The sequence below is a fragment of the Trichoderma aggressivum genome (genome assembly GCF_033847375.1).
Source record: "Trichoderma aggressivum f. europaeum strain CBS 100526 chromosome Unknown scaffold_012, whole genome shotgun sequence".
Classification (NCBI taxonomy): domain Eukaryota; kingdom Fungi; phylum Ascomycota; class Sordariomycetes; order Hypocreales; family Hypocreaceae; genus Trichoderma; species Trichoderma aggressivum.
Window position 1 is genome coordinate 65692 of NW_026946378.1, and position 21878 is coordinate 87569.

General features: G+C 50.3%; 10 protein-coding genes across 10 annotated transcripts; 4 read left to right on the forward strand and 6 right to left on the reverse strand.

Annotated features, from left to right (window-relative positions):
- Positions 1 to 142: 142 nt before the first annotated feature.
- Positions 143 to 1444, reverse strand: Triagg1_3908 (uncharacterized protein; the record flags this gene model as incomplete). Its single annotated transcript, XM_062898252.1, has 1 exon — positions 143 to 1444. One exon carries the CDS (start codon positions 1442 to 1444, stop codon positions 143 to 145), a length of 1302 nt encoding a protein of 433 aa, XP_062756928.1.
- Positions 1445 to 4484: 3040 nt separating this feature from the next.
- Triagg1_3909 (uncharacterized protein) lies at positions 4485 to 5739 on the reverse strand (the record flags this gene model as incomplete). The annotated part of the gene is made up of 4 exons (XM_062898254.1): positions 4485 to 4665; positions 4726 to 5077; positions 5148 to 5241; positions 5314 to 5739. The coding sequence occupies 4 exons, from the start codon at positions 5737 to 5739 to the stop codon at positions 4485 to 4487; spliced, it is 1053 nt and encodes a 350-aa protein (XP_062756929.1).
- Positions 5740 to 6905: 1166 nt separating this feature from the next.
- Triagg1_3910 (uncharacterized protein) lies at positions 6906 to 8423 on the reverse strand (the record flags this gene model as incomplete). The annotated part of the gene is made up of 1 exon (XM_062898255.1): positions 6906 to 8423. One exon carries the CDS (start codon positions 8421 to 8423, stop codon positions 6906 to 6908), a length of 1518 nt encoding a protein of 505 aa, XP_062756930.1.
- A 792-nt stretch (positions 8424 to 9215) lies between these two features.
- Positions 9216 to 10369, reverse strand: Triagg1_3911 (uncharacterized protein; the record flags this gene model as incomplete). The annotated part of the gene is made up of 2 exons (XM_062898256.1): positions 9216 to 9757; positions 9850 to 10369. 2 exons carry the CDS (start codon positions 10367 to 10369, stop codon positions 9216 to 9218), a joined length of 1062 nt encoding a protein of 353 aa, XP_062756931.1.
- A 911-nt stretch (positions 10370 to 11280) lies between these two features.
- Positions 11281 to 14713, reverse strand: Triagg1_3912 (uncharacterized protein; the record flags this gene model as incomplete). Its single annotated transcript, XM_062898257.1, has 7 exons — positions 11281 to 11306; positions 11366 to 11909; positions 11980 to 12643; positions 12711 to 12809; positions 13526 to 13829; positions 13917 to 14387; positions 14458 to 14713. 7 exons carry the CDS (start codon positions 14711 to 14713, stop codon positions 11281 to 11283), a joined length of 2364 nt encoding a protein of 787 aa, XP_062756932.1.
- Positions 14714 to 15222: 509 nt separating this feature from the next.
- On the forward strand, positions 15223 to 16212 carry Triagg1_3913 (uncharacterized protein; the record flags this gene model as incomplete). Its single annotated transcript, XM_062898258.1, has 1 exon — positions 15223 to 16212. The coding sequence occupies one exon, from the start codon at positions 15223 to 15225 to the stop codon at positions 16210 to 16212; it is 990 nt and encodes a 329-aa protein (XP_062756933.1).
- A 574-nt stretch (positions 16213 to 16786) lies between these two features.
- Positions 16787 to 17844, forward strand: Triagg1_3914 (uncharacterized protein; the record flags this gene model as incomplete). The annotated part of the gene is made up of 5 exons (XM_062898259.1): positions 16787 to 16828; positions 16879 to 17141; positions 17203 to 17357; positions 17437 to 17601; positions 17657 to 17844. The coding sequence occupies 5 exons, from the start codon at positions 16787 to 16789 to the stop codon at positions 17842 to 17844; spliced, it is 813 nt and encodes a 270-aa protein (XP_062756934.1).
- A 918-nt stretch (positions 17845 to 18762) lies between these two features.
- Positions 18763 to 19771, forward strand: Triagg1_3915 (uncharacterized protein; the record flags this gene model as incomplete). The annotated part of the gene is made up of 2 exons (XM_062898260.1): positions 18763 to 18782; positions 18841 to 19771. 2 exons carry the CDS (start codon positions 18763 to 18765, stop codon positions 19769 to 19771), a joined length of 951 nt encoding a protein of 316 aa, XP_062756935.1.
- Positions 19772 to 19990: 219 nt separating this feature from the next.
- Triagg1_3916 (uncharacterized protein) lies at positions 19991 to 20450 on the forward strand (the record flags this gene model as incomplete). The annotated part of the gene is made up of 4 exons (XM_062898261.1): positions 19991 to 20033; positions 20099 to 20114; positions 20179 to 20361; positions 20417 to 20450. 4 exons carry the CDS (start codon positions 19991 to 19993, stop codon positions 20448 to 20450), a joined length of 276 nt encoding a protein of 91 aa, XP_062756936.1.
- A 343-nt stretch (positions 20451 to 20793) lies between these two features.
- Triagg1_3917 (uncharacterized protein) lies at positions 20794 to 21444 on the reverse strand (the record flags this gene model as incomplete). The annotated part of the gene is made up of 2 exons (XM_062898262.1): positions 20794 to 21198; positions 21274 to 21444. The coding sequence occupies 2 exons, from the start codon at positions 21442 to 21444 to the stop codon at positions 20794 to 20796; spliced, it is 576 nt and encodes a 191-aa protein (XP_062756937.1).
- Between the last annotated feature and the right edge of the window lie 434 nt (positions 21445 to 21878).

A 21878-nucleotide genomic window follows, 5' to 3' on the forward strand; every position in this document is an offset into this window, starting at 1 on the left:
CTAAATTTACAAGCCGGGGCAATACCCCGTTCCATCACGCTCCCAGGTTACAAATAACAAATCAAAAAAACAGCTGCTTTGATCCCCACTGCCATTATAACGCCAACTGATGCAAATGCTTCTTCACACTTTCTTTTCAACCTCACAAGTTGCGGTCATTGTTCGGCTGCGGTCTCTGGCACGGCCGCCAGCCTTTCTCCGCATTACACTCCTCAACCTCTTCTTTCCTTTGTCTGTCCAGCGCGGCCTGCGCCAAAATCTCTCGCCGACTGAGTCCTGCGCTGCTCGCTTTGCTGCCGCCCAGGACAAACTCGCCACCAGTCCAGCCGCCGTCGTCCTCGTGAACATCTTCCTCGTCTTGGTCTTGGCCTGAGATGTGGTATCGAGATGTCTCGCCGATTGTCCGGCCGTTAGACTTCCAGTCGGCGGCGTCTACCTCGCGCTCAATTTGGTGGCAGAGATCCCAAAACTGTCGGTCATGAGGCCCATGAACGTTGTGAGTGAGCTCGTGACAGAGCGTCTTGCGAATCGTCTTGTAGTCACGATAGCCGTCGTGGGCGTCAGTTCGTAGTCGCAGCTCAATCACCTCGCCTTGGTTGCGGTTGAGACCCAAAATGCGCGATGTTCCCTCGTGTGTCGTTTCCGTATGCGCCAGCGGCTCCATCTCCGTAAGAAGAGCGACAGTGAACTTGTGCTTTCGCATAGCTGTTTTGATACCCGGGTCCTCTTTGAGCCGGTTCAGCAGCTTGAGACTGCGCTCGGGATGCGGTAATCCGGAGAGCGGTCGAACCTGCAAGAAAGTATATTTGGAGTCTTCCGCAGCCTGCAGCCCGCGACGCCGAGCCGGACCTTTAGCCTTTGCCTTGGAGCGCTGGGCTTCCCGTGCCGCCTTCATCTTGCTGAGCTTCTGGCACATGGCCTGGACGGCCTGGACGTCGGCAGAGGTCGAGCCCATGACGGTGACGGTCTTTCCAGCGAGGTTCTTGACCTGATACTCGGGATCCTTGAAGGGCGCCTTGAGGAAGGGGCCCTTGGGCACCATGACCTTGATGTTCTCAAAGGGAATCTCGAGGACACTCTCAATCTCGCGGAACAAGTCGGTGACGGTGAGATCGGCCTCGATCTCAAAGGGAAACTTGTGGCCTCGATGCGACACGGTGATGCTGACAGTCTCCCGATCGGCGGCGTTTTCACTCTCACTCTCACACTCGCCCTCGCTGTCGATGTCGTCGTGATGCAGCTGGTCCATGTCCGGCGCTGACGCTGACGGTGCTGACGGGGCTGCGTCTACTTGCATGTCGCCGGTGGCTTCTGCGCCGATCGCTTCATTATTGCCGATGAGGCTGTTTGTTGATGACGGCGGTGAAGCTGCGTCGTTGTTATTGTTATTGTTGTCGTGGTCTAGAGTCGGGTGGTTGTTTCGAGGCGATGCGACATCAGTCATGTTGTTGTTGTGTGTCGTCGTCCTGCCTGTATGCTATAGTAGGTTGTATGAGGATATTAAAGGCAAGATCAAAGATAATCTTTAGAGATGGTGACGTCAAGTGTAATAAATATATACAAACACCGAGCGGCACCTATATATATTCCTTTGTCTTTATTGAGTTGTTTAGAGGAGAGTTTGCTGATGACAAATCTAACAGGTGATGCCCCCCGGAGATGCGACAGGCAGGAGGCGTCGCTATATATATATTCAGCCGTGCTAGGGCCGTTTAATAAGGACAAGGCAAGAGGGATGCGTACGTATACCCAAAATATTGGTGCTAAGCAATAAGAAACCTCCGTATTTACGCGTATAATCGAGATGGAGAAAGTTAAGCTGTCAATAGCCTAATATTAAACGGCGTTGAAACGAGCAAAAGAGAAGCTGCCAGCTCGGGATTACTCATTACTCATGGCTCCTTCCACCTTCCACAGTGCAATACGAATGCGATGCGCTGCTGCGATGCGGCAAGGGCGACCTGCTGCTCCTCCCCTGTCGGTGATTCGGGCACCTTCGGCAGGTGCTTGGTAATACGTCACGGCGGCCTCTGCCTACCCCCCTTTCCATACCGTTCTGGGACTAGCGCCATCGACTGCCCCTCCTTTTGTTTCCATGCCCAAGCACCGAACTGAGAGCTGCGCCACAGAATGCACCGCCTCAGTGGCTCATGGCTGGGGCGTAGCAACGTGGCTAGTGGTCGATGACGAGTGGCGGAGAATTGTCGGGACCCTGCATTTCCCCGAGATGAAATTGGGGTACGAGTAAGCAGATGAAAAAAGTTGACACATTCCGAGTGTGCTTAATAACTAAGCCCCTGTGTTAATGCGAGAAGTGTGTAATACTGTACCTACTAACCTAGGCTTTTACATTGCCTCGGCACAGCAAAACAAAAGTTGGCCGGTTATCCCCAGGTTATTGCCCAGATGGTTACATGTATTTACGAGTTACCGCCGGATAGCCATTACCAAATTACAATGGAAGTTAGATTACTACTCCCGTAACTTGGTATTACACAAGCCGGTATTCTCTATGCTTAATCAACCCAAAACCCTGGAATTGCCGACTTTGGCCCTGTTGCTCGATTTGGCTCCCGCTCAGCCTGCCGAGCCGGATCACCGGGTCCCCGATCGATGATCCCGCCGCCGCACGCCTCGCTAATGCAGGGTCCCTGTCTCGTGTCCTCTTTTTTTCTCTTTCCCCTCGAGCTCTAGCAGAAAATAAGTTGCCCTGCATGACTCTTGATTTGAATTAAAGCAGCTGCCAGGAACCATCATGTGATGCCCGGGTTGATCCACCGGAGCTCGATAGCCTTACATGCAGCCGCAGAATTGGCCACGATGACGTCGTTGCCGCCCAGCAATGCTTTTGGATGTGGTTGCTATGTATGTAGAAGCAGCTGACGATGATGGAAGGCGAATTATTTCCACACCTTTTCTTCCAATTTACAACTTGAACTCTGCAAAGACTCCTTCATCGAGACGTGTCAGCAGGTTCATTCAACCCGAACTTAGCTCTCCAGACGCAGCATTGAAAGCACCCCAGTTCTCATCGAACCAACCCTCTGAGTAAGTCATTACCGATACACAAGGCACCGAACAATCTCCGTTGCTATCTGGATCCGGAAAGACTCTCTGTTCTTCTCATTCTTTCCATGAGTTGAAATGCCTCACAGCCAGCTCGCGCGCGTTTACGCAGAGTTGTTTGCCACCGTCGTTATTGCGCGGAGTGGTGCACTAGATTGCCATCTCCCAGGCGCTGTCGATGTCGTTACCAGTTCTCTGAATGCTGTCACGAATCTCCATGCTACGATGCGCTCTCTAGCAGTAGTCTTTGCTGCTCTGGGCTCTTCCTCTACTCCAACTGACCACTCCCTCTCGGCACCCTGCCGCCAAGTGAAGCCATGACTTCCGCAACACATCTGCGAGGCAACCCAAAGACCGAGATCTCTTGCCCCCAATCACATCCATCCGACCCTCTGCGTATTGCGTCGTATGCATATCCACCCAGCTTGAAGCTCTCCACCCGTGTTCATGCACCTCGGACTCACTCATCTCGCCGACTGTTCCCTTCCCTCGCCGCACACACGCATGGGGCGAGAGTCTAGAACTCAGTCGGAGAGTGTGGTTCCAGATCACGAGTCCACGTGTTGGTTCAAAATGAGTCGACTTGACGTGTCTGGCCTCTCACATCAAGACGTTGATCATTCGGGCCGCTCGTGGCCGAACCGCCGAATGGCATCCTAGCTGGGCGCTCGCTCGGCCTCGCACATTTTGCATTCCGCCAATTATGAGGATTTGTTCGTTCCTTTAATCCGGTCACGTAGCTCCCCGCGAATTGGTAAGCTGCAATAATCGTGAGGATGTGTTCAAGAGCGGAGTCCTTCTCCGGATGATCCCCCGCATCATCGACTCACCGCACCACGTCTGCTCGAGATTCGGCGGCTGCAAGTCCGTTGTGTGTGCTGCGGCGCAGAATTCACCGAACTCGTCAACCTACTCATCACCGCTAAAAGTCCTGTTCATGCAGAAGTAGCAGCTTTGTCACCTTTGCGGCGGCATCTTGACATCCGTATATCCTATGAAAGGCTGTTTATACATCCACCATAAACATATCCTTGTCTCTAACATGGAGCCACATATATCTGCAATCTCTTGCCAAACCTTTCTCGAAAAAATTCCGTCTCTTGGTTGGATCACCCGTGATGTTCATGAGATCCTTGTAGTGGCTGGGTCGGTGGAAATTGCCAAGTCAACCACCCGTCATGCTGACGATGGCAGGACCGATTATCTAAAGTCTGTACCTTATAAATATGTAGATCAGCATATCCTTTATTAGTCAAAATGTCAATGGATATTCTGACCCGGGTTGTTTCTTTATCCTCGACATGTGCTTGTATGAGATGACTGCCGATTGCACGAGCGGATTCTAAAAACAAAGTCTATTCAATCTAGAGCATTCGCGTTCCTTATAAACATATTTTCTAAGCTGCATGATCGCACATTTACTCGGCCACCTTGATGATAATCTTTCCAACGTGGCGGCCAGCAATCATGTGGTCAAACGCCTCCTTGGTCTCATCAAGCGTAAACACACGATCCAGCAGTGGCGCAAGGCTAATCTTTCGCTTTTCCAAATAAGCATTCAAATCCTCGAAATCACGCTTCGAGCCAACAGCAATGCCCCTACACTCATATTAGCCACGAACCGTCAAGACTTGTCATCTTGTCAATAGCAATACTTACTGGATATTGGCACGCCTCCACAGGAGCTCGAGGATTTTACTCGGGTTCCAGTCCCCGGTGAATCCTCCAAGGAATCCCACAATCTTGATTGAACCCCACGACGCCAGGGAATCAATGTTTGATGGAATGGATGCCGGGCCAATGTTGTTGAGGACAATCTTGGCTCCCCTGCCGTTGGTGATGCGCTGGACCTCCGCGGCAATGTCGGGGGTGGTCTTGTAGTTGATGCCAATGACGAGGGGGCTCAATTTCTGGAGCTGGGCGATTTTGGCGTCTGAGGAGGAGGTGATGATGGTCTTGATGCCGGCGTCGACGAGGAGGAGGAGGGAAAAGATGCTGACACCGCCAGTGCCTAAAGAAAGAGCATATAGTCAATACGACGGTACGTAATAGGGATAGAAGTGCTGGCGAGCAAAACTTACCTTCGAGAAGGGCATAGTCCTTCTCTGGCGATAGACCCTTCAGCCCATCAACACTAGACCATGCGGTAACACCAGCACAAGCAATGGTAGATGCCTGCACATAATCCAGTTAGTCCGGCCACTTTAATCAATACAAAACGAGCTGGCAACAAAATTGACGCCTCACCTCATCCCAAGACAGATACTCCGGCAATCCCACAAGCAGATCCTCTGAGAAGACCGCATACTCGGCCAAAACACCCTCGACGTCTCCTCCCAGGCCCTGCACCGGCTCCTCCTCCTCGCCCGTGAGGAAGTTGACAAAGAAGTTTGGCGAAACGCGGTCTCCGACCCTGAACTTTTGCACGGCCGATCCCACGGCGGCCACTTCGGCGGAGGCGTCAGAGGCCGGGATGCCCTTCTCTACGACGTTGGCCGGGTACACGCCGCTGAGCATGGCAATGTCGCGGTAGTTGAGGGAGACGGAGTGGATTTTGATGAGGACATCCTTGGGACCGAGGTTTTTGGTAGTGGTTTCGGTGGTTGGGACGATGGTTAGGGGATGGGCGCCAGTGGTGCGACGGTAGGCCTTGAAAGTCTCTGGGATGGCCATGGTGTTGATTTGTTGACTTTGTTGTGAAAGTTGTTTGAAAGTTTGTGATGATGAGATGGGCAGATGTCTTGAAATATTGTTGTTGATGGTGTTTCAAAACGTCATTCTTGATGATGGCATCCTGCATCTATTATACTCTTCGCATTCATCTTCAACCCACTCTCGCGCCAACATTGAATCGCGACACAGTCAAGTCCAACCAATCCACCACAAACGAACCATGAACCCTTCTTTGCCCAGATTTCCAATCTCGATAGATTATAAATTCGGATCGACAACCCTTCTCAAATCCATCGGGCATAACCAACTGTCCATGGAGACAGACTCTCGGAGTTTAGACTAGCTTGTCATTCTCAACTCGAGCAGGGCGGAGCTATGATCAGACTTTTGAGTCTGCCCATCTCCTTCAAGGTTGCAGTACGGACATAGAGAGCTAGAGAATAGTCTAGAACTATTCTTTTTTCCGCCCTTCATTTCATACGCTTTTTGGATGGTCAATCATTGCTCTGGGGCGTAAAGCTTAGGGCTGACAAATGCGGAATTACACCGCTTGTGAGAAGTGAAGGCTAAAGGAGAAATAATTACCCAAACGGGAAATCTCGAGTGATCGAGATTTAGGCGGGTAATCGCCCGTAGTGGATACATGTAGACAGAATCATGAGAGTTGAATTAAGAAGGTTGTTCAACTAGCTGAGAAATAGGAGTTGACAAAGGTTATATTTCTGTCGGTTTATCTGATCGGATGTAGTTGACCAGAGTGTGTTTCGGATTCCGAACGACAAGTTGGACAATTAAACCCGATGACAATTAATAACAACAGGACTCTAAATACTGAAACGCTCCCACCGACATTAAGCAAAACAGTCAAGGAAAACAAAACTTTACAAATGAAAGAATTGCCGCATTACTTCATCAATACAAACTCATAATTCCGTCTCAACAAAGATAAAATCACTCAGTCCCTTCTCTATCTCATTAGTCCGCTCAACCACCGCTATACGACTCCCAATCTCCAAAGGCGTATTCAACTCCGCTGTTGACCGTTGCAGTGTCCGCTCCTGTATCCACACCGCATCCGTGTCCGCCTCCGTGCCGCCTCCATGTCCGCTCCGAGCTCATTGGTTCATCCGTCGTTCTATTTCACGAAGAACTCGCCTTTCCCCCGTTCAATTCGGTCCTCCAACCACGAATAGACTCTCTTTCCAAGTGCCCGTCTGCACAACCTCCTCCTTGACAAACGCATATCCCACGTTACTAAACTTGCCCGCAGCATGTTCCTTCAATATCATCAGACATCGGTTCCATGGATTCATGAGCATTGCGAATGATCCATTGTTGTACTGCTCCCACTGACCGACCAAGACAGCCGTATGCGACCCGCTCCCCTCTGGAACGACTTCCCAATTTCCAGCGCTCTCAGAGTTAAACACGGTTGCAGACGTCGTTTCCTCGTTGCTCTGATTCACAGACGTCGCCAATGCGCTGAACCGGAAATACCCATCATCCCTCATTATCCCCTTTGGCGTGTTTGCAAGTCTCCAGCCAGAGTCCATGACATCCCCAATATCCTTCATCCCGTCCTTGGTCTCCAATACAGGTCTCCGCGCGGCATCAACCTGAGGAAACACCGGCAACGTCGACAACTTTGGATTCGGCAGCGTCTTCGTCGCAATGGCCAGCCACTCGGCATGCTCCCCCCTCGCCAAGATTCCCTGCATCAAAGCAATCGTCGCCCCCAGCCGATCCTCATTCTTGAATTTGCTCGTGTCAAGCGTCACGCCCATGATACCCATGACGCTAAACACCGTATCGACAGGGTATTTCGCCGCTCGCATAAACGAGGACCGCCAGATTGCAGTAAACATGCCCGTCCTGCCCTTCATGTCCATCGCATCAATCAGTTCCCTAACACGAGGTCCATCTCGAGACATGTCGCCGAAAATCTCAATCTTGAAGTCTTCAGATGGCAGCTCCATCTTGTTTCCTTGAACGTCGTGCATGCTTACGCCGCTCCCCTTCATGGCCATTTCCAGTGTAGACTTTAGTGGCGCAATGGCTGCAACATCCTTCTCAATCTCCTTCACCTCCACAAACATGTTCGATTGGATATAACAGTCGCCGCGGTCCCAGGCAAACAAGCAGTGCACTGAAGGCGGCGCAATGGCTTCTTGAAGGGTCCACGCCCGACTTGCCCACGAAGTTTCCTCTGTGAGGGAGACTAGTCTTTGAAGACCACCAGGGGCAACGATGCACTCCTGACAAGAGCGGTAAATGTCGTACATGCGCTGGATCTGCCACGCCTTGTCATCTTCGTTTGCCTGAAGAATGCACAAAGCATCCAGCCAGACTAGATCACACCCATGTCGTTCCGCAGCCAGAGCAACAAGTCTCAGAACATCCACAGATATCGGGTCCGCGCCTTCGGCACCTGTAACGTGAATACTCGGAAGCGGAGATTTCTCATCAGGATGAGTAGAGAGACCCCTCCAGACGTATGAGATGACAGCATAGGGAACTGAGGGAAGATCTTCGTATTCCAAGACGCGGATTGTCGATTTATGGGCGAGAGCATCACCGTCGAGGAAGCGATATCTGCGTGATGTGGCTCCATTGAGGGACAGCGGCTGGTCGGTGATGTCGCCAAAGTTGATGTGCAGAATTGTTTTACCTTCCGAGTCCGCCATGTCTCACTACAAAGAATCAAGATATACAGTTATAAAGCATTAAAGAAAGAAAGAAAAAGAATCCAAGTACAAGAATCTCGGAGCGGGGACGCTTTAAATGCTCGCAGATACACACCAATATTGGGCATCGCGGGATATTTGGCGGGGCAGCAGCATCAGGCCAATCAGTGAAGCTACAAGCAGCATCTCGATGATAATATTGGCCTGGCGGGTCAATTAGAGGCTGTTGAAGGGACGAGAAGGGCTAGGCTTTGTGGTGATGCTCAGCTGAATCAATAGCTTCTCTCACATGCATGGCCCCCATGTAAATGTACCGCCACTTGATGCACAAGAGGATGATTGTGAATATTGACATTGAGTTGCTGTTGATTATATGGAAAGGTACCTATGTAAAGACACATCTACTCATATTCATCATCACTCTCAAATGGCCAAGTCAACTGTCTCTCCTTCAATTGAATAGAATAAAACTTCATCCTCTCACCACCCCTTCTCATAATCCTCCATCCAATCTCACGCCGTAGCGTATAAAAAAGAATAGAGATATATATATAGTAGAGTCCGTCTCTTACATGTATCCCTCGCAAGCTCATCGTCATCGCATCAACTCGCTCATGTCATGTCTGCCATGCAAGGTTCATTCATACCTAGTTCTCACGCCATCGTACAAAGAAAACGCCAACTCCCCGCAGTCGTTTCCCCTCCAAAGTATATAAAATATCATATCAATGTCTTTAATGCCTGTTTCTCACTCATTAATGCCTATAATTCTTTTCGTCTTCCCCCTTGATCCTATGACCGGCCCACGCCAAGCGTCTCTAGCCTTTGGCACGCGGGCATCTTGTATGCATCCGCAGCGGCCATCTTCTCCGGATCCTGGTAGAACCACCCCATGGCATTCTCCCTCAATTGTCTCTTGTGCATGGCTTCGTTTTCACACTCGTACCGCAGTTGCCGCACAAGGTTGATTTCGGCCGTACGGTCCAGCTGGGTCAACTTGGACTTGCTATATGAGGCGACGTCGGACGGTATGACAAAGTATTTGACGTTGAGGTTTGGTGTTGTGCGGCCCTCGGTGAAGGGCGCCTTGGGGTCGTCGAAAACCATGCGCGGAGTGGCGGGTGTGGAGGAGCCACCGGAGAAGATGGAGGTGACGAGAGGGATAATGAAGAAGAGGAGGATGGGGAGGAGACCCAGCAGCGTCTGGAGTCCGAATTGTTCTTGTTGAGGAGCGCCGCCCTGGGCCTCTCGCGGTCTTGCTCGGGGCATGCCGCCGCCAAATTGGTGTACTCGAATGCCGGGACCGCCGCCAAAGTTGAAGACGAACTGGGGACCTGTGTCAAACGCTTAATCGTCAGCATCTCTCGTCGGTACCATAACAATGCCTCAACGCTCCAACGCTCCAATGCTCGAGACAATCACTCACCTCCAAAGCCTCCGCCAAAGGGACCACCGCCGCCGCCAAAGAAACGCGCAAACATCTCCTCGGGCGTCATCTCATCCTCCCCCCAGCCGCCGCCTCCCGCCGCCGCGGCCTGCCGTGACCCAAAGCCCGAGAAGGGATTCTGCTGCCTGGCGCTCTCGAACCGGCTGTCGGGGTCTGTGCCGAACTTGTCGAACTTTTCTCGCTTCTCCTTGTCGCCCAAGATGCCAAAGGCGCGGCTGACCATCTTGAAGGCCTCGTCGGCGTGCTCGTGGCCATTCTTGTCGGGGTGCGTCAGCAGCGACTGTTTCCTGTAGGCCTTTTTGATATCCGAGTCGGAGCACGAGGAGCGGACGGTCTCGAGGCCCAGGATGTCGTAAAAGGCGGTGGGCTTGCATTTCCGGATGCGCAGGACGGCGGCCTTTTGCTCGACGGTGTAGGTGCGGCCTTGGTTGCCCTGGTTGTGCTCGCGAGAACGAGCAGCGCCGCCCGTGTCGGCACCGGAGGCCGTTGCTTCGGGCATTGGGATGGGATGTGAGATGAGGCGAGTGTCGGAATTCGGGACGAAGCAGAGCAAAGAGCGAAACGTCGGGCGTCGATGGAGCTGATCAGGTTGATTGAAGCGAGCTGGTGATGGATTTCGGATTCCTCTTCTTCTCTTCTTTTTTCCTCTCTCCCCTCCAGTGACAGTGACAAGCTGGCTTCTTCCAAAAATGGGATTCCCGCACAACCAAAGTCCGCAAAAGCAGCAGCCCAAACGAAACAAGGCGATGAGACTCGATAAAGCACCAGCCACCGGAAGAAATAAGCAACAGGCTGGCAGATGCCCGTCGAGATGCGCAAATCAAAATCAATGCAGCGCAAGACCCGCTGCTGTTGGTCTGAAGAGCTGGTTCGTTGGACGATTCGCAACTTTTTGTGACTTTGGCTGGTAGTCAATCAATTCGGTCGAATGAGGGTCTCGGGCGAGATAGCGGCTGCACCACGTGATGCACTGGCTACCCTAGAGCCGGAGTGGCGATAACGGGGGCAGATGTATCTTGAGGCGAGGATCAGGTGAGGAGATACTTTCGACATTGATTATACAAGACGGCCTCCTTACCTCTCACCCATCATCTATGCATTATATTATATTAATAGTTTTGACTATTCCTTTTCACGTGTGTGCTTTGATATCTGGTGCACGCAACTATATAATCTCCAGGCCACTGAAAGGCGAAACGAGGCGTCGCAAACAAAGATTGCCTGAATCTGTTCTGCCTGTGGTTCTCGCCCATTAGCTTGACCTTGGCATCCTCTTCGCTCATGATCTTCTCATACTCTATTAATATTTTCCCATGTTCACGGTATTTGGTTTTCCCTTTCGGCTGTTTCCGTTTCCCCTTGTCCCATGCCTTCGTATCGCTTCATAAATCGGTAGCCCAGTCTGTTTGTCTAAAACTCAACACCAATACCATTCGCTGTAAGTGTTAGTGATGTACCAGACCCCAAGCCGAATTGATTCGAGTAATATTCATACCTTCTGCCATGAGCATCATGCCAAACTCGTCTGCTTCTGCCAGCCACAGCTCGCTTCTAGCATCCAAAGCGTCACTCTCCTTGCTACCATTGACGCGAAACAGCTCCGTCATCTTATAACTTCCCTCCGCCCACTGCTTCAGCCAGTCTTTGTAAAGACGCTGCCACTCCTCCTCCCGGTCACTCTGCCACAGATATCCGGCAGCGGGTGCAGGGAATGGTCCCAGCTCAAAGCACGTGAGGATCGGATATCCGAATCGAAGCGACCACGCAAACTCGAGGTGATGGAGGGCGACGATTGTGCGGCGCTTGGCGGAGACAATTGCCCATTCTCTCCAAGGTGGCATTGTATGATTCGACTCTTGTTCTAGGAACAAACCTGTGCTGGCTAACTTGTGTTTGACGTTCCACATGTCAACCAGCAGTTGTGCATCTATCGGATGAGCCAATGCCGGCGAGTTTCCGATTCCAAAAAAGAGGATGATGAGGAGAATGAGCAGCGACTGTGCGGCTGCAAGGAGCTCCATCGCATTGTACTTGTCATACTAATGTTGACATGTTCGTGTTAGCTGTATCAAACATGTACATAGTAGGAAGCTTCAAGTCACAACTCACATCTTGAAGTAGTCTTCGGACTTCATTGTGTACTGTACTTTGCACCAAGTCGCGGCTCCCCTCCGAGTGCATAATCCACATCTTGGCCAAAGTGCAACAGTTCGCGAGAGGAATCGGTATGCCATCTGCTAACTGGAGTCTGTGGATCATAGGTGGAAGCTGGCTCGTGAGATGCGAACCCATCATTCGCGGCCAGGATTTGAGCGCGCGAATCACGAAATACATCGTGTGTCTGGCAACGGGATCGGTATTCGGAGTGCGTCGTGCTTCGTTGAGTAGCAACCGACGCCTGTAGTTGGATATGATTAATTCAGGTGCAATCGGTGCCGGGTTGTCAATCCCGCTCTTCTCCAACAGCTCACGGCTAATTTCGGATTCTGTAGTCACGGAATCTGCCGTGGCATCCCGATCAGATGCAGTATCTTGTGGGGTGTCTACTTGAGAACGAGGCGTGGATGCTGCTCCGTAGTCAATCGTAGAGAGAGCATCGTCGCTTTCTGGTGGCCTGTTTTTGCCAATTGATTCTGTAGATGATGCATTTTTCCGGCTTGAGGAGTCAGTCGATGCATCTACAACCTCATTACTCAAGAGAGACTTGTCGTCCTGCAATTTGCCCTGAACCGTCGACTCTTCCGCCGTTGTTGCCGCTATTGCCGTGCCATCTCTCGACACATATTCACATGTGAGAGTGCGCTCTTGACATCGACTACAACTTGGTCGCTGCAAATCACAGCGCAGCTTGGCGCGTGCGCAAGAACGGCACGATTTCCGTCTTGATGGGCCCTTGATATCCTGGAGACAGCGCTTGCAGTGTCTCGTCAATGACGATGCTGCAAGTTGGGAACTCGGTTAGCCCTGTTGCTGTTATCTTTGTCGCATTGATACAAGCAGAAACCCACCTCTTGTAAAACGACGAGAACAGCGGGGACACGTGAGTGCATGTTGTTTTCGTGACAAAGGCATATAGAAGAGCTGTGGGATTCTCCTATTGGTACTCCGACTCATGCAAGGGATTCAATGTCAAGAGGGGAGATATGGGTTCGGACTTCCGGATGCCTGGGTGAAGAGGTGGGTTACTTAATAAAACAGACTCAACCTTGTGGCGTTGAATCGTAGACGGAGGTGGCTGTTTAGAACTTGAACTAGCCAAGGAATAGCTGAGTCGGCTCTCTCGGACTTCCGGGTGTCATTGATCGTTGCAATATTCTCAGCTGAAGCGTATACAGATACGACATTGATCTTATTTATCAGCGACATCAGGGCAAATCTCACTCTTATGACGGAGTGTCATCAGCTAGAGCGTGAATTGCGCCGAGTAATCCTCTTAGTTGGCCACGGTATATGAGCTGCTCCGGTGAAATAACTGGCCATGATTACGGCGAAAAATGCACGAGCACTACGCAGGCCGCACTATCTCTGCCAAGCTCGAATGCCCCTGAAATTACAGTCTAAATCGACACATCTGATGTCTTAGATTCCCCTCTAAAGAATACTACCAAGTCTATGAGGGGATGACATGTGGTGGAATTAATGGCTTTCCTTGTACACAGTGTCCACGAAATCACGAATAGTATCATCAACGCTGATGAAACCAGGTCGGCCAAGCTCCTTGAGCACCTCTTCAGCTCGCTTCACAACTTCATCCGCCGTCGACAAGTCTCTGCCCACAACGTCGGAATCCTCCCCCTTGACAAGCTCCGGGCGGTCAGGATACAGCTGACGAACCTTGGCGCGCATTTCGTTCCAAGTGGCCTGCGTGTAATAGGCAAAGATTCGCTCGTTTGCGATGGTAGGCAGCACGGCGGCAGCGACCATAAGAAAAGCACAGTCCTCGACGTTAATGATCCAAGCTAATCCTCACCGTTAGCACATTGACATTGACATTAATACATTCATCGTTCACGGAAAGATCCATGTATCATAGAGCGGGTACGAACCGAGAGTCATCACTCGGCTCCAGTCGCCGTCCAAGATGCGCTTCAGCATTCCCACAGAGGTATTGTTGGGTTGTTCCGCATCCAGAACACGCCCAAAGTTTCCATCAGGAACAACGCAGTTGGCGACAAAGGGAGGATCATTCTCCTTCACCCAAGACCAGAAAGCCAGTTCTGCGGCAGCCCTGCTTGCTCCGTACACAGCCATGGCTCTCTCTACCGTAGGAACTGTAGGCTCTTCGCGGGCCTTGCGAATATCTTCATGGTTGAACGTGTCTACCGAAATCTTGTGCGGCACGTTGTAGACGGGCGCTTCGACGGCTTTAGAGCTGGAGAGGTAGACATAACGTTGGATATTGGCTTCAGCGGCGGCTTTGAGCGTGTTAATGGTGCCCTTGACGACGGGATCGACCACCTGGGCCGGATCTGGACCGAAGATGGTGGGAGTCGAGACGTAGACAACCACAGCAGCACCTAAATGCTCACATAAATTAGCCGACCTGGCACATTACCCACCCAACAGATACGAGAGCGGCTTCCATACCCTTGAATGCTTCATCAAATGCCCCGTCGGCTTCAAAGTCAACGACTTGCACTAGCTCAAACTTTCCGGGGTATTTCTTATCGAAAAGCCCATGCATCCAAGCCCGATGTTGGTCAACGTTGCGGACTGTTCCGCGAACCCGGTATCCTGCTTCGAGGAACTTGTCACATGTCTCGGCGCCAATGTAACCGTTGGCTCCAATAATAACGACTCTGGAGTCGAAAGGAACAGCTGGATTTTGAATCTTCATTGCCATTGTGACGGTGAATAAGAAGGTTGATGGTGAACAAGTAGCTTGATAATTTTCTGAATGTCTCAATTATCGTGGCAAAGACGAGAGTATCTTCTGTATCATATATAGATCTCGTTCAACGTATAACACTCAGACATCGTTTCAACAAGTTCATGTCATTTTGAACCTTACAAATTCTCTTCTGACAAATGTTGCTTAGTCGCAATGTATCTCCGGGAAAAGAACGTTGGTAATGATGGGCTTGGTTCAGCCTAGCACCCGGAGCTCCGGGTGCATCAGATATAGGAGACTCAACGGTGGACCATAGTCCGTTTTTTTTACAAGTGATTGAAACTTTTATAGCAGCCATGATTAATGGAGAATTTAACCTTTATGCCGTGTATCGTTCAAGATGTGAGGCCCAGGAGGGTATATTTGGGGCAATCCTAGTCTAAGAACTCAACTCTGCTTCAAAACTATCTACCAGCACTTCTCGACACGCAAACACAACTGCGGCCAGACTCTTCGAAACAATGGCCGATTTCATGATCTACGGAGCCACTGGCTATACCGGCCGCCTTGCAAGCGAATACGCGAAAAGCATCGGTCTCAATCCCGTGTTAGCTGGAAGAAGCACCGACCGCGTTAAACAGCTCGCTGAATCGCTTGGGTTTTCATACCGCACATTCGACGTCAACGATGGCCAAGCCGTAGACGATAGTTTGCGTGGCATTCGCGTGCTGCTCAGTTGTGCCGGGCCGTATTCACGTACCGCCGAGCCCCTGATGGATGCCTGTATAAGATCCGGGGTTCACTATCTCGACGTATCTGCTGAACTCATCAGCTACCAATTGGCGGAGAAGAAGAACGATGCGGCAAGGGACGCGAATGTTATGCTTTTGCCGGGGTGTGGTGGCAGCGTGGCTATGCTTGGCTGTTTAGCCGGACATGCTATCAAGACTATCAACAAGGTGGCCAGTGTTGATGTTGCGCTGTTCGTCTCCGGATCAATTTCGCGCGGTTCAGCAATCAGCACAGCCGAAGGCGTCACAGCTGAGTGTCTAAAGAGACAAGACGGGCAATTGATCGAGCAGAATGTCCAAGATACGGCCGAGTTTGACTTTGACGACGGGAAAGGCTCAGTCAGCTGTTTTCCAGTGACGCTTCCGGACCTGCTCACTATATGGAAGTCGACCAATAGTCCCAACATAAAGACCTTTGTCCATGTGTCTGACGGTGCTTTTCCAACGGGAGATTTAGCAGCGCTGCCAGATGGCCCTACGGCGGAGCAGAGGAAAGAACACCGATACCATGCTTCTGTGGTCGCCAAGGGAGATGATGGGATCGTCAAGAAGGCTGTTCTTCATACGCCTAATGGATACGATTTTACGTCTGTGGCCTGTATTGAGGCTGCGAGAAGGGCCTTGGATGGGAAGGCGAAGGGAGGATTTCAGACGCCTGCCAATACTTTTGGTAGCGACTTTGTAACTACGATTCTAGGATCGACCCTGAAAGATTTATAAAGCTGTAAGAGCTGTGGGCTATAGTACAGATATTTTATACAATTACTTAGATTTCGACCGAGAAAAGGGCTGTGTCTCAAGAGTATGACACCGTAATGTCAAGCAATAGACATCGTTAATAAGCTGTATGCCACGAGTCCATTAACACTGTCATAAATTTTGCTGAATAACTCCAATAGCTCCTATTTATGCTCTAGATTTTAAATAAGTTCTTTATTATATCTCGTCAATGGAATGGTATTCGTTCTGTACAGAATCTTACTAATGTATGGGCATCAGCAGGTGGTCCCTTGGTCGGAGATGTCTGAACTCGGAGTTCCGGACTCGCCAAGGTATATGCATTTCGCAGCTCTATTCCTATTGACAAGCTCTCCCATTTGTCATGTAAACAAATTATTAATTCGATTCACATCTATTAATTCCGTCAGATACCATTGAATGCAACCTAGAGATTCCACATTAAAAACGATACATATATAATTGGTAATAGATGCGTCTGATCGATGGACTGATCATGCTCTACATCCCCTAACCATCGCAACACATCAAATAAATATCATTTACTCTATTCAACATGCCGAGCTATCTCGTGACCGGTGCAAGCAGAGGACTTGGTGTAAGTAGCCTGTAATCGCATCAATCGCAATGCTAACTCGAACGCGACAGTATGGCATGATCAAGGTTCTGGCTGCTGATCCTCAAAACAAAGTTATTGGACTTGTTCGGGATGCAAAGGCTACTCAAGCTCGCCTAAGCGCCGACAACGTATCCAACGTACACATTGTGGCCGCAGACATTACTGATGACAAGGCCTTGAAAGAGGCAGCAGAGGAAACGAAGCGCTTCCTTGGAGGCGCAGGATTAGATGTCCTGATTAACAATGCCGCCTACGTGAGCAAAGCTACAGAATTGAAAAACTTTAAAGATTTGTAAGACATACTATGGACGATATCGTATTCCAGGTTGAATTGCTAATGGTATTGTGACTAGCGAGAATGATGTGCCGGCCGTTTTGGAAGATGCGCAGAAGAGCTTCGAGATTAATGTTGTGGGAGTCCTCAAAACCATCTTTGCTTTCCTTCCTCTGGTCCGAGAAGGCAAGTTGAAGAAGATTGTGGGAATATCGAGTGGCATGGGCGATATTGGTAAGTCTGCTAATCGTCTCATCACGAAAGACTTTCGGCGATGCATAAGGGGATTGGCCAAGTGCTAATTTTATACCAGAATTCATCAACAGCATCAAACTCGCCAACGCAGCTCCTTATGCCATCAGCAAAGCCGGCTTGACCACCATGTTTGCAAAATTCAACGCGGCGTACCAAGATGAAGGGCTTTTGTTCTTTACCATATGCCCTGGTCTCGTCGACACCGCAGAGGGTGATGCCACTTGTATGATTCAACCTCGGACAACCTCATTATCCGACAACCTGCTGACTGATAATAGTATCAAGCGAGGACTTGGCGCGTTTACAGGCAATCATGGCCACATTTAATGAATATGCGCCGGGCTTCAAGGCGATGGACCCAATTACTGCTGCGGAGAGCTCCTTGGCGGCAGTGGCTCGCTCGACGTTGGAGACGGGGCATGGGGGCTCGTTTCTCAGCCATAATGGGACTAAGAGATGGATGTAGATGAATATTCGAGGCTCAACACCAATTGTCTCCCAATCTATAGCTTCGGGATTGGCGGGCATGGGTTGATGGTTTCAGTGCACCAGGGCATTGGTATCACCTGCAATAGTACATTGCAATATTCTGCTCAATTCAATAGAGTCCTATAGATGTAAAATAAATGAATTCGATCTGATTTATATCGCAACATAACTCAAGATCTTATTCTACTACCTCCTTCTTTCTAATACTATCCTTCTGTTGGCAACACTACCAACACAAGATGATGCGCTGCTACCCTACACCACGGGGATGAGATTCGGAGCAGTACATGAGTTCCATGAGTAAGGGTGACTTGAAGGTAAAGGGTGGTCACAGTAATCGCGAATGAAGGCATTTGGCGAATGGGCCAAAAATCCAAATCTTTACTCTACAGGTGTCAATTGAATGTCTATGCATCAAAGTCTTCTCGCCCCCATCAGACCAACTGATCCCCCACTTCATCAAGGTGGGAGGCCGACAATGACGGCTGATCAAAATTCCATTGGAGTAAAGTGCATCGGTATTTTGCCGGTGCTACTGCAGGTGTCCGTAATGGAGAGAGAGATAATTGTCTGATCAAATCATTAATTAATGCAGCATGTCCTGCCATGCTTGTGATTGTATTCGGAGGCCAGCATTCACTCATCCAAGCCGGGACTGTAGGCCTTCCGCAGCTGCAACTTGCCTGACGACATTAACTGGCGAATGTTTTGATGCGTCATTCATTTCATGTTGGCTTCACAATTAAATATTTTGAAGCATAAATAGAGGCCACATGCCCCAGAAGTATGATGCCGACTCTCAGACCTTCAACCATCTATATCCCATTCGCAGGATCTGGTATCATCTCAACCTCTGGTACCCACTCGCATACAAGCTTTGTAACTGCCAAGAAAAATGGACAACAAGTATGAGAGGTTTGTCAATGGGATTGCTTGGCATGATGGCTATATTTGATGTTGACTCTGGGATTAGCATTCTGGCCTCGAAGCCATTCAACTTCGTCGTCGGGCCTAAGAAGAAGCAATTCACAATGCACGAGGCTGCGATAACAAGACTTTCCAAGACTCTTGACAAACTCTTGAATGGGGGCATGAAAGAGTCGCAAGAGCATTGTGTTTGCTGGGAAGACATCGATGAGAAAACCTTCCTCCGCTTTGGTGAATGGGCTTACACAGGAGATTACAAGCCTGAAGAGCCGGAAATCCTTCTAGACGCCTCCCAAATTGCAAATTCTACGCAGGATACAAAAATTGCAACGCCTAGCAAGACAGAGCCCGTCGCTGACTGCCTCGCTACATTCAATTCCACCAAAGTAAAACCCCCCTTCTCACATTGTGGGCAGAATGCGACTTCAACCATCAATGCAACCTGCAGTACTTGTCGTAACAGCTTTATCACCCTCCGCTGTCGCGATTCTTATTGTAGTACATACCAATTCTATCAATGTCAGAAATGCCGAGGCGGTGGCATGCAGAAAAGGAAGGCAATGGTTGAAAAATTCAACAATAATTCTGCATATGCACCTCCTGCTACCCCCTTCGTCCCTCGCAAGAACACCGAGAGCTGTGAGGACTACAGCGGAGTCTTTCTCTCCCACGCTCGGCTCTACGTTTTGGCGGACAAGTACGATATTAATGAGCTGCGCGATCTCTCTGCGCATAAACTCTGGGTCACATTGAAGGAGTTTACGCTCTATCCAGAACGCATGGGGGACCTCGTTGGCCTGGTGAGATACTCGTTCCAGAACACGTTGGAGAACGACAAGCTGCGTACTCTATTGAAGGATTTCTGCGCCTGCACTGTAGAAAATCTATGCGAGGGCCAAGGATTTCTGGACATGATCTGCGAAACACCAGAATTTGCGTGTGAATTGATCAAAGAGATGAGCACGCGATTGGAGTAAGAGTTGAGATGATGGACATCCATGATTCTCTTTGCTTGTACTTAGATGGAAATAAGTTGGCCGCTAATAAAGCACCAGGATTTCGCACCAAAATCGACAGAGTGGACCCAGCACATGTCACCACGTCCCATCACGTGACCCAATTGCTCTTGAAGATTTCTAGATCATCACCACCAATAGCCATCCAGCCGGATATCCCCAGATCGCAACACAGCCAAAATGCTGCCCACTCGAGCGCTTCTCAAGCGTTCCGTTTGGAAAGGTAACATCCACTCTCCCCAAGTACCCAAAAATACCTAAACAATCGCTAACTCCAAATCTTCACAGGCCCAAACCTCGTCCCGTAAGAATCGCCCCTCCAAGCAATCAAAGAAGCCACTCACTCACGCATCCTGTCACTTCTACAGCCTCTCCATCGTCTTCCCCAAGGGACCCAACGACAAAGTCCCTCCCGTCCGAACACAGGCCCGCTCAGCGACCATCCTGCCCAACTTTGTCGGCCTCAACTTTGAGATTCACAATGGCAAGGATTACCACCATGTGACGATTACGGAGGACATGGTGGGGCACAAGCTGGGAGAATTTGCGCCGTGAGTAACTTGGGATTGTCGTTGGTGGGTGTGGATGGCTAATTTGGATGCATAGCACGCGAAAACCGAATATTTGGGACAGGAAATAGACGAGGAGTGGAGGAGATGGAGGAGAGAGGATGAACATGTACAATTACTTGTATCAACGCCATAATGCCACGACTTATCGCATGCTTTGAATCATTGGCACAGCAGAAATTGGGAATCAAAATGGAAATTAAAAAAACAGAAATAAAGCAGCTCGTATTGTGTTGGACCAACGAAACTTGAGACCTAGTAGGCCTGCCCTGGATTAACCCGTTTCCAACGCCATCATCCCCCCCAACGCCATATGTAACAAATATTCTCGATATAGTCTTGCAGCCGCAGTCATTTATATCCCGTGTATTCCTCCCACACTGAGCCCCAGAAAGCAACAGTCATCGTCCCCCCTCATCGGTAAAACTCGCTCCTCTTGACATTGACGCCATACTCGCCAACCGCCATTCCCAGGTCCTCCATCGTCAACACCGTCCTGTTCTGGCTTCCTCCCTGGCCACCACCTCCAAAGCCCGGTCGCTGGATACCCAAAGGTCCCCCCTTGCCCTGCTCCTTGCTACCCGGCTGGCCGGACTGCTGGCCAGGGATCGGGAATCCGGCTGCGGCGCCGAGAGTGCCCATGGGGTTGTTTGTGTTGCTGGACGCGCGGATGCGGCTGTACTGATACGCGTCGGCCGCGACGTCGGCGATGAACTTTTGCGTGGCGAGCGCGAGAAGACGAGCGAGACGGGGATCTGTCTGGGGGGGAGGAGGAAGACCAGCTTTGGTCATGTAGTAGTGCGTCACTGCATCGGGAATCTGCAACGGGTCAGCAACACACAATCCATCAAGAAGCGAGCAATCTCCGTATTGCGCGACAGAAGAGAGACGTACAATGGGGGCATAATCGTCAATCTTATTGAGAAACTCTCGCAGGGAAACGTCCTTTCGCGTGGGCAGCTTGCTCAGATCCTGGCCGGGCGCTATGGGGTCGGGCACGGCGTCGCTGGGCCCGTTTTCGGGGGCAATCTGCTTCTCGACGTTTTCCGGCGCGTCGCTGTCCATGGTGAAGTCGGATCCCGGGGTTGATTGACGCGGGGAGGGGAGTGAATGTGCTGGAGATGGAGCGTGAATGTTGAGGGTTGAAGGATGGCGAGGTTGATGATGAATGACTATCACGTGATGGGCATGACCTCTGAGCTGCCAAACTCAAAGCGCCTCATTAAAATGTTTATTTGTTTGCAGCATCAACCCGAGTGTTCCATTTCCAGTTGCATGATAATTGTGTTAATAAATTCAGTTATTTTTCTAACGCGTCCGTATCTTTTATTGCGGCTCTATTCAATGCTGGATGCGCATAGCCACGTTCATCACATAGCTCGACCTGTGTGCCGCCCCCCATCCAGATTCAAACACATTCAATTGATTGCCCTCTAATTTTTGTTTTCGTCCGCAACGTACATGGCCCAAACTCACGGAATCCTCATATTAAGAGATGA